This window comes from Ictalurus furcatus, chromosome 14, assembly GCF_023375685.1.
Source record: "Ictalurus furcatus strain D&B chromosome 14, Billie_1.0, whole genome shotgun sequence".
In the NCBI taxonomy this organism is placed as follows: Eukaryota; Metazoa; Chordata; class Actinopteri; order Siluriformes; family Ictaluridae; genus Ictalurus; species Ictalurus furcatus.
In genome coordinates this window covers 17,384,982-17,399,766 of record NC_071268.1, presented here as the reverse complement: position 1 = coordinate 17,399,766, position 14,785 = coordinate 17,384,982, and the positions used below count along the sequence as shown (strand labels likewise).

The following is a 14,785-nucleotide window of genomic DNA, read 5'->3' as shown; positions in this document are numbered from 1 at the left end:
AAAGCCCCCATTATCATGTGGCATGCCCTCCCCCCATTTGGAGGATACCAGTTATAATGATTATCTATTCTATTCTTATACACACACACACACCTATATACCTAATCTGTCTGTTTTTGATAGATTTTTTTTTTTTTTTTTGCTTTTGTACTTTTTATATTACTTTTCATAACTTTCATGATTTTTTAAAAATACATTTTATGACTTTTATAAAACTATATAGCGGACAGGAATGGAACATGAATTATCAAAAATGTTTCGGAACACTATAACTACTTTGAACAAGAGAACTAGGCCGTAATAATGTGTACTATTTTACATGTAAAACATGCTGTATTACATTTGTCTTGCGTTCTAAAAACATTCGCATACGAATGATGTAAATTGGGACAAAGGGCGTGTCTCGTCATCCATGCCATTGTTAAATCTCCGGCTCTCATTCATGGAAATCATTCATAGGTCTAATATATTGTATAACAATTATACCCTGCTTAAACTTACCATTCTATATATCTAGAAAATAAAGACCAGTGAAACTTACATTCAAAATATCAGCAACTTTAATGTACATGATCTCTTGAATAGACCACATTTATGCCTGCCATTAACCCAGTTACAAAGTGGTTACGTTAAAACGTGAGGGACCAGACAACACTGCCGGTCAATAAATAAAGGATATCTTGGGTTATGCAGTTCATCTGACAGAGAGTGAGAGAAAAAAAAGCCACGTTTTACACAGCTATACCACTGACAAATGTTAACAGTTCTTTGTGTTTTGGAGGTGAAATAAACAAAAATATTTTTTAAGTCAACATTCATCATTTTGTCTCAATAGACCGCATGTATGTTTATAGTATAATTGTGCGCATATATAGATAGAATGATACGAAGGCAAATAATTTTTTGTGTGCCTTTTGGGGGCAGGAACCCGATCACAGATAACCGGTGACATTATTGAGTGCCATGTCTCAGTCCATGTCCTGTACTCGTTGGCAAATCTCAGCTGTGAACTCTGAACACTTGGAATTTCCACCAAGGTCTTTGGTCAAAACCTAGAATAACACCACACAAATACATGGAAACAGATATTAGAGAATAAATGTTTTTGCTTTGCAATGAATGTTTGCATAAACTGATGCCATTTTGTCAATACAATCCATTTTGTACCTTTTTGTCTCGGATGGTGTCATAGCAGGCGGTCTCGATTTTCTTGGCATGGCCGTGCAGTCCCATGTGCCGCAGCATCATCACAGCACTCAGGAGCAGAGCAGTAGGGTTGGCCAGGTCCTTACCAGCAATATCAGGTGCAGTTCCATGTACCTGTGAGAGAAACAAAAAGTCATATTAATGAAAATATGCATGATGACCAAACTTGACAAGAAGAACTTGTAGACATAAATGCTTCAGTAATGACTTAACGTGTAGCTATTCTGAATAACAGAAACCCTCACATACCGATTCAAATATGGCAACACCATTAGCGCCAATGTTGCCACTAGGAGTCACTCCTAGACCTCCAATTAATCCAGCACAAAGATCACTGAAATAAATCACATACCAGAATTACACTATGCTGGTCAGTAAACACTGCTATCTAGAGTAATGAGAAAATTACTTATTTTTGCCTTGATGCTTTTCTCTTTCAGAAATTCTAATTATACATATATTATAATAATTATCATCATATTTGAACCCACCTCAATATATCACCATACAGGTTGGGCATAACAAGCACGTCAAACTGAGTAGGATCCTGCACCATCTAAAAAGACCACCACCAGAAGATACAAGAGAGTGATACACTAGAATTGAAGTCACTATCATGACTCCAAATTAGCACTCTTGTTGACATGCGCATAAATTGGCCAAAATGGACTGCAGTTCCTAAAAAAATGCTATGCTGCATCACCATAGCAAGAGGTGGAAAATCAGAAACACTGTGCCTAAACCATAGATGTTGACACCTGTCATTATTTATTACTCGAATTACAGAATACATACATTCAGACACACTGTATCCAGGTACATTTCTGTGAATTTGACATCCTTGTAGTTCTCAGCCACCTCTCTGCACTTCCTCAGAAAGAGACCATCAGACATGCGCCTGAGGAACAGACAATAAGCAAACTTAAAACTACAACGTTGAATGATTTACAAGTAGATGTCAGCTGTGATTAAATATCAGGTGCCATAAGCATTTCTTACTTCCACTTAGATGTAAAAATTTATTTGCTTTCTTCCTGAACATAAACTTGAAAATGAGTTTATTCAGAAACAAATGCCTTCAAACAGAAAACAGACTCACATGATGTTGGCCTTGTGAACTGCTGTTACACTGGTTCTCTGGTTATTCCTGGCATACTCAAAGGCGTACTCAGCAATGCGATGGCTGGCCTTTTCTGTGATCAGCTTAATACTCTGCACGACCCCATCTACAATCTGCCACGAAGCAAAATGAAAGCATTAACCAAACAGCTATAGAGATGCCTAGCCCTGAAAATCACAGACCTACTCTTCTAGAAACATCTGGCACAGTGGGTTATTTTCTAAAAGTAGGACACGAACTAGAATGCAGAGATGAGAGCTGTCTTACTCAAGACTCAGTGTTTAACACAACGGTTTTTATATGGACCAGTCTGTGTGCAGCTCTACACACAGGATACGCACACTGTCCTTAAACATGAAGGCAGAGGAGAGGTGGACAGATGGAAAATGATAAGGAGCTTTTCCATAATGTTCCAATAATATACAGGGGGGGGGGTTCCAGAATAAATCTAACGCAGATGTATTACACCTATTGAGAGGTGAAGAGGAAAGTTGTGAAATCCAGCTAGCACCGTGTAGAAACTGATCCGGAGAACATTAGACAGACAGCCCACGTGTAGAGCATAGAGCCACAAGCTCTCACTGAAGTGAAGAGGTTAACAAAGCGGCTTGGTAGGGGTGTTGATGAAGTGTAAACTGTACTTCAGTGTCCAGAAAACAGGGATTTAAGAGAAGTGCCATGCTACCTACAGTAAAAATGGTGCATTTATAGTTATAATATAGCTAGTGATGTTAATAATACTGTTTAATTATATAGCACCTTTCATAAAAACAGTAATCAGAAATAAAATGGGCAAATAAAAATGCAACAAAACATTGAGAGGGGAAAAATAAGATCAAACAAAAATATGTAATAACAAATGTGCAAAATACAATTAAAATACAATAATACAAGAGTCATTTAAAATAAACATGACAGTAAAAGTAACTCAAATAAAAGTAAAATAAAGTATAATAAAATAAAAGGCTAGCACAATTATGCTAGAACATTAGATAAAAAACTAGTAATAAAATATTAGCTAAAGAAACAGCCAGTGGATTGATGGACTGGTCTAATATGATCATATTCTCTACTGTTAATATTCCCGCTGATTTTGCTTTTCTTCAGATTATAGTTTATTGTACATTCAATAAACAAGAGATTTGATTATAAATGAATGGACAATGCCTAATACAACAGTCTGAAACCTGTGAGGTTAATCTTTTAAGTATGGAAATTTACAATTACATACCACATGTTCAATTCCACTGTATTCGCCCTCAGTGTTTTCTCTGATGGTGACCAGGTCAACATCTGTGTAAGGAGTGTTATAGCCTTCAATGGACACACAGGGGCGCACATTGGCATACAGGTCAAATGTCTTTCTAAGCAGCAGGTTCATGGAAGGATGGCCGGCAGCAATAGGGGTCTTCAGAGGCCCTAAACATCAGCAACCAGATAATTAAAAAAAACAACAACAACAAAAAAAAACACAAACATAATTACAAACCAAGATATGTATGTAGATATACCCTTCAAGCCGATTTTGCTTCTGTCCATCGACTCTTTGGCTTCAGGAGGGATCATCCATTTTCCTCCAGGTCCTTTGATAGCAGTCACGTTCCTCTCCTCCCATTGAATGGGAACCTGCAGGTCAAAAAAAAAGAAAAGAAAAAAAGATAGTGGCCACTTGCTGAAGGGAGTATTTATTTCCACCACATCCCTTTAAAACGAGAAAGTCACAATTCAGGGGTGAGAATATACAGTGGAAATGATTAGTGTAGAACAGAACTGGTAATATGGTAGATTAACGCAGTACGGTCCAGTTAAATGTAGTGACAGGCAAACTTTCCATTAGTCATGGAAAGGGAGGACGAATTACAGACATATCTGTCTCTTACTTTAGCTGCTTCAAATATCTTTGCTACAGCTGTGGAGATCTCAGGACCAATTCCATCTCCTGGAATTAGTGTTACGGTATGCAGCTGGAAATCAAAGAGAAGAAAAACAAATAAACAAACAAATAAATAACAGGTTGGGTGCCACTAGAATAAATAAAGCATTGCAATCATTTATGAATCACAGCTTAATGGATACACTTCGTGGATACACACCAGCTTCTAGCTCCTCCACTCTAAATTTTTTATTTTTATTTTTTTTTTTAAACCAACCAAAGAGACCACAGTCCCGTCTTTGAGGTTTGGGAATTCATAGCTGGTTCACCTAAATAAAGTTGACATGATGCTAAAGCAAGCACAACCAGAAACAAATACATTTCATGTCTTGTATGTTTTTTTTACAGAGCTGGTCTTTTCTGCTGGGTAAATTTGATGCACGTTTAGCTGAAAAAGCAGAAAAGCGCAGTAATGGGTCAAAAATCGTAAATGCTATGGCTAGATCGTAAATGTTGTCACCTTGCAAATTTAATTACCCATCACTAGTCTGGTAAGCCTACCAAAGCAGTTTCCATACGTGTCGTCATAAATTATACAACAATTTGCGCAGTCCTTGTGAAGAATGCCCAAAAAACTGTACAAGATACAAAGCAGACAGTTTCCATGGCAACACTACTCAGAACAAACGGTGCACATTTGGTGGGCAACTATAGTAATATTAGCTTGTTACCTCAAAAAGCCTTCCGGAGACTTTCATTACATTACATCTTAAGTGAATTCAGCAGTGCTGTTAAGGGGTCATGAGAGTCAAGGAATAATACAAAATTTTGTTTTAATACTTACTCCTCTGGAAAAAGTTCTGGGCTGTGTTTGACTTGTCAGTGCACCCAAGACACGGGACACCTGAGGAAAAAGAAGCCAAGAGCTTCAGGGGCAAGTCAAGCACTTACATGACATTGTCAGCTTGTGATACTGAGACTGATAAACAAATGTATTAAGAGAATGATTTATAAGGCACATACATGTCTTGCAATCCACAGTGGCAAAGTTTAGACAGGAAACGGGTAGCGCATGTCTATGCAAGCAAGTGCCGCTGCTGTTTGCCTGTTTATCATCAAATACACCCTTGTCTTAATCAAGAGGTAGAAGAATTTTCACTAGTATTTGTATTGTCTTGGAATTGCCCATTAACCAGTAATAATAGTTACTTCTGTTTATGTGTACTATTTATTTTAGTGTGTTGTGACTAACATCTTAGAGAGTGATAAGACACTTACAAAAAGGCAGAAGTTACTTATAGGAATGAGACAAGTACAAACACACCCTGGTACATATGGAGAACACTGTGTTGTAGAATGGGGTATCAAAGGGGCTAACTGTAAAACATATCAAGCTTTTCTTTAACATCTGATTCAAGTATAGAAGCAGCAGTAGCTTTTAAAACAAGGTTGTGTCAACTATCTAGGTCACTCAAACAGGAAAATCAAGTTATTCCATCACAAATATAAACTCAGCAAGTTTAAGTCCCTTTTTCAGAAGACTGTATTTTAAAGATAATTTTGTAAAATCCAAATAAGCTTTACAGATCTTTATTGGAAAGGGTTTAAATGATGTTTTTCATGCTTGTTCAATGAACCATAAACAATTATTGCACATGCACCTGTGGAACAGTTCTTAAGACACTAACTGTTTATAGACAGTAGGCAATTAAGGTCACAGTTACAATAATTTAGGACACTAGAGACCTTTCTACTGACTCTGAAAAACACCAGAAGAAAGATGCCTAGGATTCCTGCTCACCTGCATGAACATGTTATAGGCCTGCTGCAGGGAGGCATGAGGACTGCAGATGTGTCCAGAGCAATAAACTGCAATGTCTGTAATGTAAGACGCCTAAGACAGTGCCACAGGGAGACATGAAGGACAGCTGATCGTCCTTGCAGTGGAAAATTACGTGTAACCATGTGTCCCCCCACAGACGTGATGGAGAACTTGCAAATGCCTTGGTGGAAGAGTGGAGTAACATCTCACAGCAAGAACTGACAAATAAGTTCAGCCTAAAGTCTCATTACACCTATAGTATTTTTTAAAATGCTAAACTAATAAGCACAAATATATCTCAGCCAAATCAGCAAAGCAAGGAGCAAATCTGGGAGGGAAAGCCAGAGCACTGGAAGAACAAACTATAACATGTGTCTTGAGTACAAGTGCGGGCCGTGTAATACACCACTGTTATCATGAGCTTACAACTGAATAAAAGAGGAAAGCAATACATCATGCTGTTGATAGAGATTTATGCATGCAACTAAATATTTATTTTTCCTGTTACTCACTACATGAAAATCTGACCATGAACTAGCAAACAATATCAAAGTCAGATCATTAGCTTCAGAATGTGGTGCACTGCCAATGAATCAGGAACGGTAACCACACGTTAAACATCAGTATCTCTCTTTGAGGGACATAGTTTGTACAAAACATTTTGGGGTTTTTTTTTTTTGGAAATGTTATAGTTTAGGGTTTAAGAATTGTTCATTTTGGAGATATTTAACAAAATAAAACAAATCAAATAAGTAAACATTTTATGAATAAATAATGGAGTGATCACCCATGGGAATCATTTGGGTACGTGGTCATGCACTCTAGGCCTATGCCAAAATGTTCACAATCTTTTGTTTTACCTTTGTTTAAGGGAATCAATAAAATTGTGAATACAAGATTCACCTTCTTTACCCATGTTTTTCCCAATTATTAAACAAGAACGGTGTACAGTATATTTAAAATGAAAAGATTTACACTCACCAACCACTTGATTAGGAACACCTATATGCCCTCTCATTCATGCAATTGTCCAATCAGCCTAACTCAAACTGGACATTTAGCCCTCCTATTATATTTGGTTGGGGGAGTTACATCAATTATGTTATGGGTCAAAATGACTTCCAGTTTAAACACACATAAAAACAACAAACAGCAGTTTAAAACAGTAAACCTTTATTACGTCTTGTAACGACAAGCCACAAGAAGAAATATTTGCACATAAAATTCATGACCCTAAATGAAGAAAGTCAAAAAATTTCAAAGAGAAAAAGAGAGATTAACCAGTATTTCAGACATCTCAAATGTAGAAATGGATCAAACTGACCCATAACGGGAGGGTTAAAATCTGAGAAACATCACCTGGACTTCATCTGTCCAGTTTGCGTGAGCCTGTGCCCACTGTAGCCTTAGTTTCGGGTTCTTGGCTGTCAGGAGAGAAACCTGATGTGGTCTCCTGCTGCTGTAGAGCATCTGCCTCAAGGTTAAATGTGTTTCACTTCACCACAGTGATAGTGATTTGAGTTACCAACAAGGCGTTTCCATCCGCAGAACTATTGTTGAAGGTTTGTTTTTTTTTGCACCAGTCTGTGCAAACTACACTATAGAGATGGTTATGTGTGAAAATCCCAGATCAGCAGTTTCTGAAATACTCAAACTTGCTCCAACAATTATACCACAGTCAAAGTCACAGAGATGATCTTCACCCCAATTCTGATGTTTGCTGACCTGAATCTCTGAAGTTCATGCACTGCACTTGTGCCACATGAATGGCTTATTGGAAGACTGCACAAATGAGCAGGGGTTCCTAACAAAGTGGCCAGTGAATGTAGGTCTTTAATGTGTACACATTTAAGCAGTTTTCCTACAAAAAAAAAACCTAAACTATATATATTGCAGAAACTGAATAAAAGGTTAGTGTACCTTTTAATCAATATTTATTCATCAATCTACCTCTGGTTTATTCATTCATTTGTCTGTCTGACTTACAGACAGGGTGTACTTAAAAGTGAAAGAAAAAATCATATCATGAAAGGATTATCACAACAGTACTTGCTCTTTACAAAAACATAATGGTTAATAGCAATAAAAAAAATAAAAACAAGACAACAATAGTGTATTATAACTACACCATTTGGTTACTATCAGAAATCAACTTTAGGCTTGAGCTGGATATGATCTTATCCAAATTCAATTTCAAGAGCATTAATTTAAATGAAGCTGACCAGCTAATGTCCACTTTCAGATGTGCCATGAGACACAGACATGAGACGAGACACAGAGAGGAGACAGATATGAGACGAGACCCAGACATGAGATGTGACACAGACATGAGACAGACATGAGACAGACATGAGACAGACATGAGCTGAGAGACAGACATGAGACGAGACACAGACAGGAAGCTAAACCCAGCGCTGAAGCTCTGACCTCCTGCGCTTTTCTCTGCCACTGATCCACACACCGCATCTCTCCAGCGCTTTACACATCTGCAAGAAGCAAGCGGGATTCTCTCTGTATAATGCACTTCACAAAGCTCCAATTCTCAGACGATCTCATACTCGGAGCAGAAGCGCTAGACAGCGAGTAGTTTAGTGAGGTATCCCAGCTAAGCGGGGAGAATTTCACCGGTCTACACGCGTTAGCATCTTTGCTAATTCTGCAGTTATTTGGCAGAGAAAAGATAGCTAACTTTCAGCTAGCCGCCAAGACATGCAAGCGTGAAAACAGAAAGAAAAAAAAAACTACTTAAGTAGGAGAATTAAATCATTTACTACTTCAGGACAGGTTAATGTTTATTAAGTCAGACTAAAGTCCTCGAGGCCAAGCCTAGTTAAAGCCGTTACACCCTATAATCAGCCTGTGTTAGCGGAATGAAGGGCACAGGAACACTGGGCCTCTGTCTTGGCATCAAACATATGAAACTCTGCCTTCTATCACATCTCTATTAATATTTCACATAAAACCCAAAGCTGTAACGCTTAGCCACTGGTTTTCCTACACTAGTTTACGCCTCCTCAGTGCTATATAATGTAATCCTTACCGTTGACCTCCACGCGTTCCCAGCCATCTTCCTCATGTAGCTTCAGGCGTCTGAATCCGAGTCTGAGCTTAACGCCAGCGCTCTTCATCCTCAACTGTGAGTACTGAGAGATTCATGGGTTGCCATGTCATGCACATCTACAGTCTTAACACATCTATTTGCGTCGTAATGTACAGTAATAGTTAAACGCATGGGATAATTAAAATAATAATAATTAATTTTCATTGAAGAGCGATTTAAATGTCAGTCTTTTTCCATCAACGCTCATGCACTGTCTCCGAGCAGAAAATGAAGCTTTCACGCAGACATCCTTCCGCAATGCACTGTTTTTCACTTGATATGAATCACAAGCGGTCAGTTCTCAACTAAATCAAGTTTCCCGTTTGCTTAAAAGTAAAGATCTTCTAGGATATGCATGTTAATACACACATTATGGATATAGAATTACAGCAATGTAACCGGGGTTTAATCAATCTGGCAACCAGGTAGCCATTTGCAAGCAGAGAGGACGTAGAGGAATAAATAGTAGCAGACATTCAGGACCCACATCCCCTACTGGACTGGATGTCACCGTGCAATAGCAAGTATACACGTCCTAATTTGCCATGAGACTGATAAGTTTTTGCTCGAATTAGGGTGAATTCAGGTATAGTGGGACATCAGGTAGATTGGGACAGTACACTTGGCAACATTTATTTTCTTGCCTAATAAGTGAAAGCCAAAACTTGTTATTGAGCCTTTGCAGTGGAAGTGCTTGTTACAAATAACATGATTTAATTTGTGTGACAGCATATAAGGGTCCTGCAGTGCCCAGGATCAAACAGGAAACTGACCCAAAAGATTTTGAGGTAGGAAAAATGACATATGCTTTGAACAGGACCCCCCCTCAATGTTATAACGTTGTCATGAATAATTTATTTCACATTTTTATGATGCCTCTATATACATAAAATGTACGACTAACAAAATAAGAATAAAGTTAGTTCAAATAATGTACATTTTATAATTTACTCAATTTCAAAATGTCCCAAATTACAGAACATGATTCAGGTTAATTGGTGCAGACTTCAAATACTGTAAGTGAAGTGAGGAAAAGTGGAGGGATATAATGAATGCATAAATGGATGCATGCACCATCTACAACTATAGTTAAATGTCGCATTGATGGGTTTTATGAGTATTAAAGGGTATTTTTTATGAAACATCCTAAGAAGCAGGGGCATAAGGCAGATTGGGAAATGAACACTGTGTCTATATCATATACAGTATCTCAAAGTGAGTACACCCCTCACATTTTTGTAAATATTTGATTATATACAAACAGTTATGTAAAGTTTTAGTCTTAAGTTTATATTTGTAACACTCAGTTTGTGGATCTTATTTTAAATAAAATAAAAATTACTGAAAGTTTGCACCCCCCCCTCCGATTAAGTGATTAATCGGAAAAAAAAATAATCGGCCAACTAATAGATTATGAAAATAATCGTTAGTTGCAGCCCTATACACACACACACGTATACAGTGCCCTCCACTAATATTGGCACTCTTGCTAAAAAGGTAAAAATGAGCAAAGGCGGCTGTGAAAATTTGTCTTTACTGTTTAAACTTTTAATCTTTTGTTAAAAAAAATTCACAAACATACTCTGCACTCATGGATATCAAATAATTGCAAACAAAACACAGATTTATCAAAAAACAAGGTTAAATATAGGTGTGCAACAACTATTGGCACCCCTATGAATTAATATGATAAAATATATTTGAAGGATATTCCCATTGATATTTTAAATTTTTTAGAACACCTAGGTGAATTGTGGAACGAATTGTTCAACCATGACTTCCTGTTTCACAGGGGTATAAATATGAGGTAAGACATAGGCCAAATTGCCTTAGTCATTAATAACAACGGGTAAGACCAAGGAATTTAGCTGTGATGTGTTGGCAAAAGGTTGTTGAGCTTCACAAAATGGGAAGCGGCTACAAGAAAATAGCACAAGCATTGAAAATGATAAATTTTGATTTCCATGTAAGCCATAATCAAGATTTTAAAAAAGGCTTGAAATATTTCACTTTATGCGTATCGAATCTAGAATATATGAAAATTCCACTTTTTGAATTAAATTGCGGAAAAAAATGAACTTTTCCACGATATTCAAATTTTTTGAGATACACCTGTGTGCGCGCGTGTACATATATACCATCAACACGGTTTCAAAACGGTTTAAAAAAACGGTCTCAATGTGTGGTTATTTCAAACAGAATACTGCTTTGGTGGGTTTTTGAGGCCGAGTGTCCTCTCAGTTTGTGAGATGGCATGAGCTGCTCTTCTATTTAGCAGCCTGCATTCATGAAGAACATCTGTTAAACAATAAGGTGATAGAAAATAAAGAAAAAAGCATCAATCGCAATCTTTAAGCTAAGGCCTTACATTACTAGTAACTGCTATGTGTCCATATAGCCTTAACAAAGTACATGGCCTGTACAACTTAAAACATAGCACTCTCAGAAATGTCAAAAATGAAATATGAAATAAAAGGTATTACCATTAAATTGTTTGTAGGCTTCTTCAACAATGGCATTATTTGACCTCTTTATCTCCCAAAACCCATCTTCTACCCATGGCTTACAGTCTGGCACTTCTGGCAACTGGCCATTTTTATACATGCCTGCTACAAAAGATAAAATATGAATATCAGAGCAACTGGAATTAACCAGTATCATTTAACACCACAATTACTACAGGTATTGTCGTATTTTGCCTAATTTGTATTTGTAGGTATAAACAACAGCTCTTATCCTTTTTTTGTCAAATAAAGAGACATTGTTTGCACAGTTGGTATTACACATGCACCAGCACAACAGAAACCTTTGGAAACTACATCTATTAAACTAATATCATGAAAAAATATAATTGATATTACTACAGTTCACTCACAGGAGTAAAATGCAAATACAACTAAATAGAAGTTAGAAGTACCTTTTATTGTGTCATCAATGTCTTTACATAGTTGGTACAGATCACTTCCGCGTCCAACCACCCGCTCCCCTACAGCCATGTAAAACAATTATTTGCATGCTCATTTAGGTGGCTGCTTACATTTTGTTCAGACTGTTGGTATTATTATGGGTCCCAATGCAAATGTTTTCTCACCATCGAACACCTTGAGGTTTTGGAACATTTCAAGGACTGTGTTTCTGTATGCTGAGTTCTTGCAAACTGAGAGAAATGAGTGGGATGGTTTAAATCGTGAGGAAAAGAAAACAACTCCAGATTAAAGTTCAAAGCACATTACCAGTAGATGGAAAAGCAAACCTGGATTAGTGTGATTATAGGTGTTGTCCTTCAGCCTAATACTCTCTAATTTCCGTAAAGGCTTCAAAGCATGGAGGCCATCAATGCTGTATGTTAGAAAATACAAGAATAAATTTATATCAAAAGCAGGGGAAAATTGGGCAATAAAACAAAATGGTTACAAAGCAAAATACCTGGATATAAGATTGCCTGCCAGATTCAGACTCTGCAGACTTTCACAACTAGAGAGGGGTTCTCCATAATGACAATACATGATAATACATATTAGATTCAATATCTAGTAGATCATCACTGTTTCAACATCATACTTATGACTACTACTTATATTCACTTACCTATGTTGGAAATCCTGTTAGCCGACAGATTAAGCACAAGCAGAAGTCTGAGTGATGCAAGAGGTGCTAGATTTGTAATATTATTCCCAGAGAGGTCCAGCCTTTCCAGGTTTATACATTCTCCAATGCATCCAAGATCATATATTTCTAAAAAAAAAAAACACATACACAAACTGTCTGTTACAGGGACCACAGACTACATATACTTCAAAATAAAAAACAACAACAAAATAATACTACCTAGACTCCTTAGTTTGAGAAATAAGATGGACTCCAAATCAAATTCCCCAGTTCGGGACTTCAGGAGCCCAGTAGTGATCTTTGCACACTCTTCTGCAAAACAAGGAAAGATTATAAGTGTTCAAGAGTGTGTGGCAAAGTGGTAAAGGAGAGATGCCGGCTTGTGACTTGCTGAAGTACCGACAAATCTTCAATATTGCACAAAACTACTGTATATTCAGTGACATAAAATGGAAAACATATCATTTGATATTTAGCTTTGCAATATCCACCTACCGACATCCCTGACATCAGCTACCAAGGTGGGGGAAAAGAGGGCAGGTGTAATTTGATTAAACTGAATGTGTATATAGGTAGCACAGTGGCACATTGGGTAGTGATGCTGTCTCTCAGCTCCAGGCTCCCTGGTTTGATCCTGTGCTTGGGTGGAGTTTCACATTGTGATGCCTGTGTTGTGTGGCTTTTTTTCTGGGTTGTCCAGTTTCCTCCCACTATCCAAAAACACACTGAAAGGAGGATTGTCTACTCTAAATTGCCCTTTGGTGTGAATGAGTGTGTGAATGTGTTGGTGTGTGCAGACATACAGTACAGTGTGAATTCTCCCACCTTGCACCCAGTGTTTCTTGGATAGACTCCAGGTCCACCATGACCCTGACTAGGTTAAAGCTATAACTGAAGATGAACGAAAGTATGAGTGTGTATAATACTGCAATAAAGCAATGCCAAAGGAACTAGTTTATATAAAATTTTTCGTACCACTTACCTACCCCAGGTCACCCAGAGCCTATCCCAGGGAACAAGGCAGGGGACACTACCACAGGGCCCAATCACACACCATGGACAATTTAGAGATGTCAGTCAGCCTACAAGGCAAGTCTTTGGACTGGGGGAGGAAATCCCCAAAGCAGGGGGAGAACATGCAAGCTCCATGCAGACAGGGCAGAGGCAGGATTTGAACCCCCAACCCTGAAGGAGCGAAGCCTCCTGACGAGCTACTAATTTTAGTTTACCAAAACAAATAGTATCTCTCATAAAGAGTACTGAGTACCGCAGCGAATATACAGCTACTTCCAAGCGCTAAATAAATCACAACCCAGCTGCCTAGTTTACACATTTAACAGATGCATTGAAAGTGCTGGTAATCTACTTACCATACTCTTTGTCCCTTTTAGCTTCCATATTTTCCCTAATTTATATAGTAATTAGAGAAGAAAACCGCTGGAGGTCTTTTGTCTTATCTGTGGCGAGCTCTGACGCGGTGCTTGGGTCTGATTCGCTGTACGGCTGTGCGTCAGGCTGGTTCGGGTTTTCTATCATTGTATTTAAAAAAAGAATTATTCCCATCACTAATCTCATGATCTGTAAAGACTAAACAAATCGCTCAGTGGTTAATAATTCGCACAAATTACATTACTACTGCTTTTTTTTTTTTACGTCACCCGGAAGTTCCTGTCCTTTTTTTCTGTGTACCTACACTGCTTGGTTACTACGGTGATGTCAAGGACCCTAGCTACGTCAAATCCCGTGTACTGCCATACTAAACTGCAGGGCAGAATAGTGCATACTACTTTAAAACGGTATTATAGTACGTAACGATATTATTCTCGTTTTATAGGCTACAGTACGCATGAGATATGCATGATTTATTTCAGATTTTTAATTGGATCCGTTTTATGTTTTAATTTCCTTGAGATAATTCCTTCAGATTATTCTGAATCATTTCCCTCGTTACCATCTAGTTTAACTGTGGATAACCAGTTCCACATAAACGGTTGCCAAATATGTTTGGTTTGTTTGCTTTTGTTTTAAATTAGCATGGGAGCTTTTTAATTACGA

The 14,785-nt window shown here is 37.7% G+C and overlaps 2 protein-coding genes across 9 annotated transcripts; both read right to left on the bottom strand.

Annotated features, from left to right (window-relative positions):
- Positions 1-542: 542 nt before the first annotated feature.
- Positions 543-9,163, bottom strand: idh3a (isocitrate dehydrogenase (NAD(+)) 3 catalytic subunit alpha). The gene is made up of 11 exons (XM_053641658.1): positions 9,062-9,163; positions 5,044-5,103; positions 4,207-4,290; positions 3,838-3,952; positions 3,558-3,745; positions 2,306-2,439; positions 2,002-2,104; positions 1,698-1,762; positions 1,456-1,540; positions 1,168-1,320; positions 543-1,052 (listed from the first exon to the last, which is right to left on the bottom strand). Exons 1-11 carry the CDS (start codon positions 9,095-9,097, stop codon positions 969-971), a joined length of 1,107 nt encoding a protein of 368 aa, XP_053497633.1. The 5' UTR covers positions 9,098-9,163; the 3' UTR covers positions 543-968.
- A 1,484-nt stretch (positions 9,164-10,647) lies between these two features.
- Positions 10,648-14,683, bottom strand: lrrc61 (leucine rich repeat containing 61). Of its 8 annotated transcripts, none has more exons than XM_053641660.1 (12): positions 14,101-14,672; positions 13,713-13,944; positions 13,556-13,621; positions 13,226-13,455; positions 12,950-13,042; positions 12,710-12,856; positions 12,548-12,608; positions 12,375-12,460; positions 12,213-12,278; positions 12,039-12,107; positions 11,605-11,730; positions 10,648-11,419 (listed from the first exon to the last, which is right to left on the bottom strand). In XM_053641660.1, the coding sequence occupies exons 4-12, from the start codon at positions 13,317-13,319 to the stop codon at positions 11,313-11,315; spliced, it is 849 nt and encodes a 282-aa protein (XP_053497635.1). In that variant the 5' UTR covers positions 13,320-13,455; positions 13,556-13,621; positions 13,713-13,944; positions 14,101-14,672; the 3' UTR covers positions 10,648-11,312. The 8 variants fall into 8 exon arrangements, with proteins under 8 accessions (XP_053497635.1, XP_053497636.1, XP_053497637.1 ...); XM_053641661.1 differs by having other exon boundaries at positions 13,226-13,621; positions 14,101-14,259; positions 14,359-14,672; XM_053641662.1 differs by having other exon boundaries at positions 13,226-13,621; positions 14,101-14,259; positions 14,364-14,672.
- Positions 14,684-14,785: the final 102 nt, after the last annotated feature.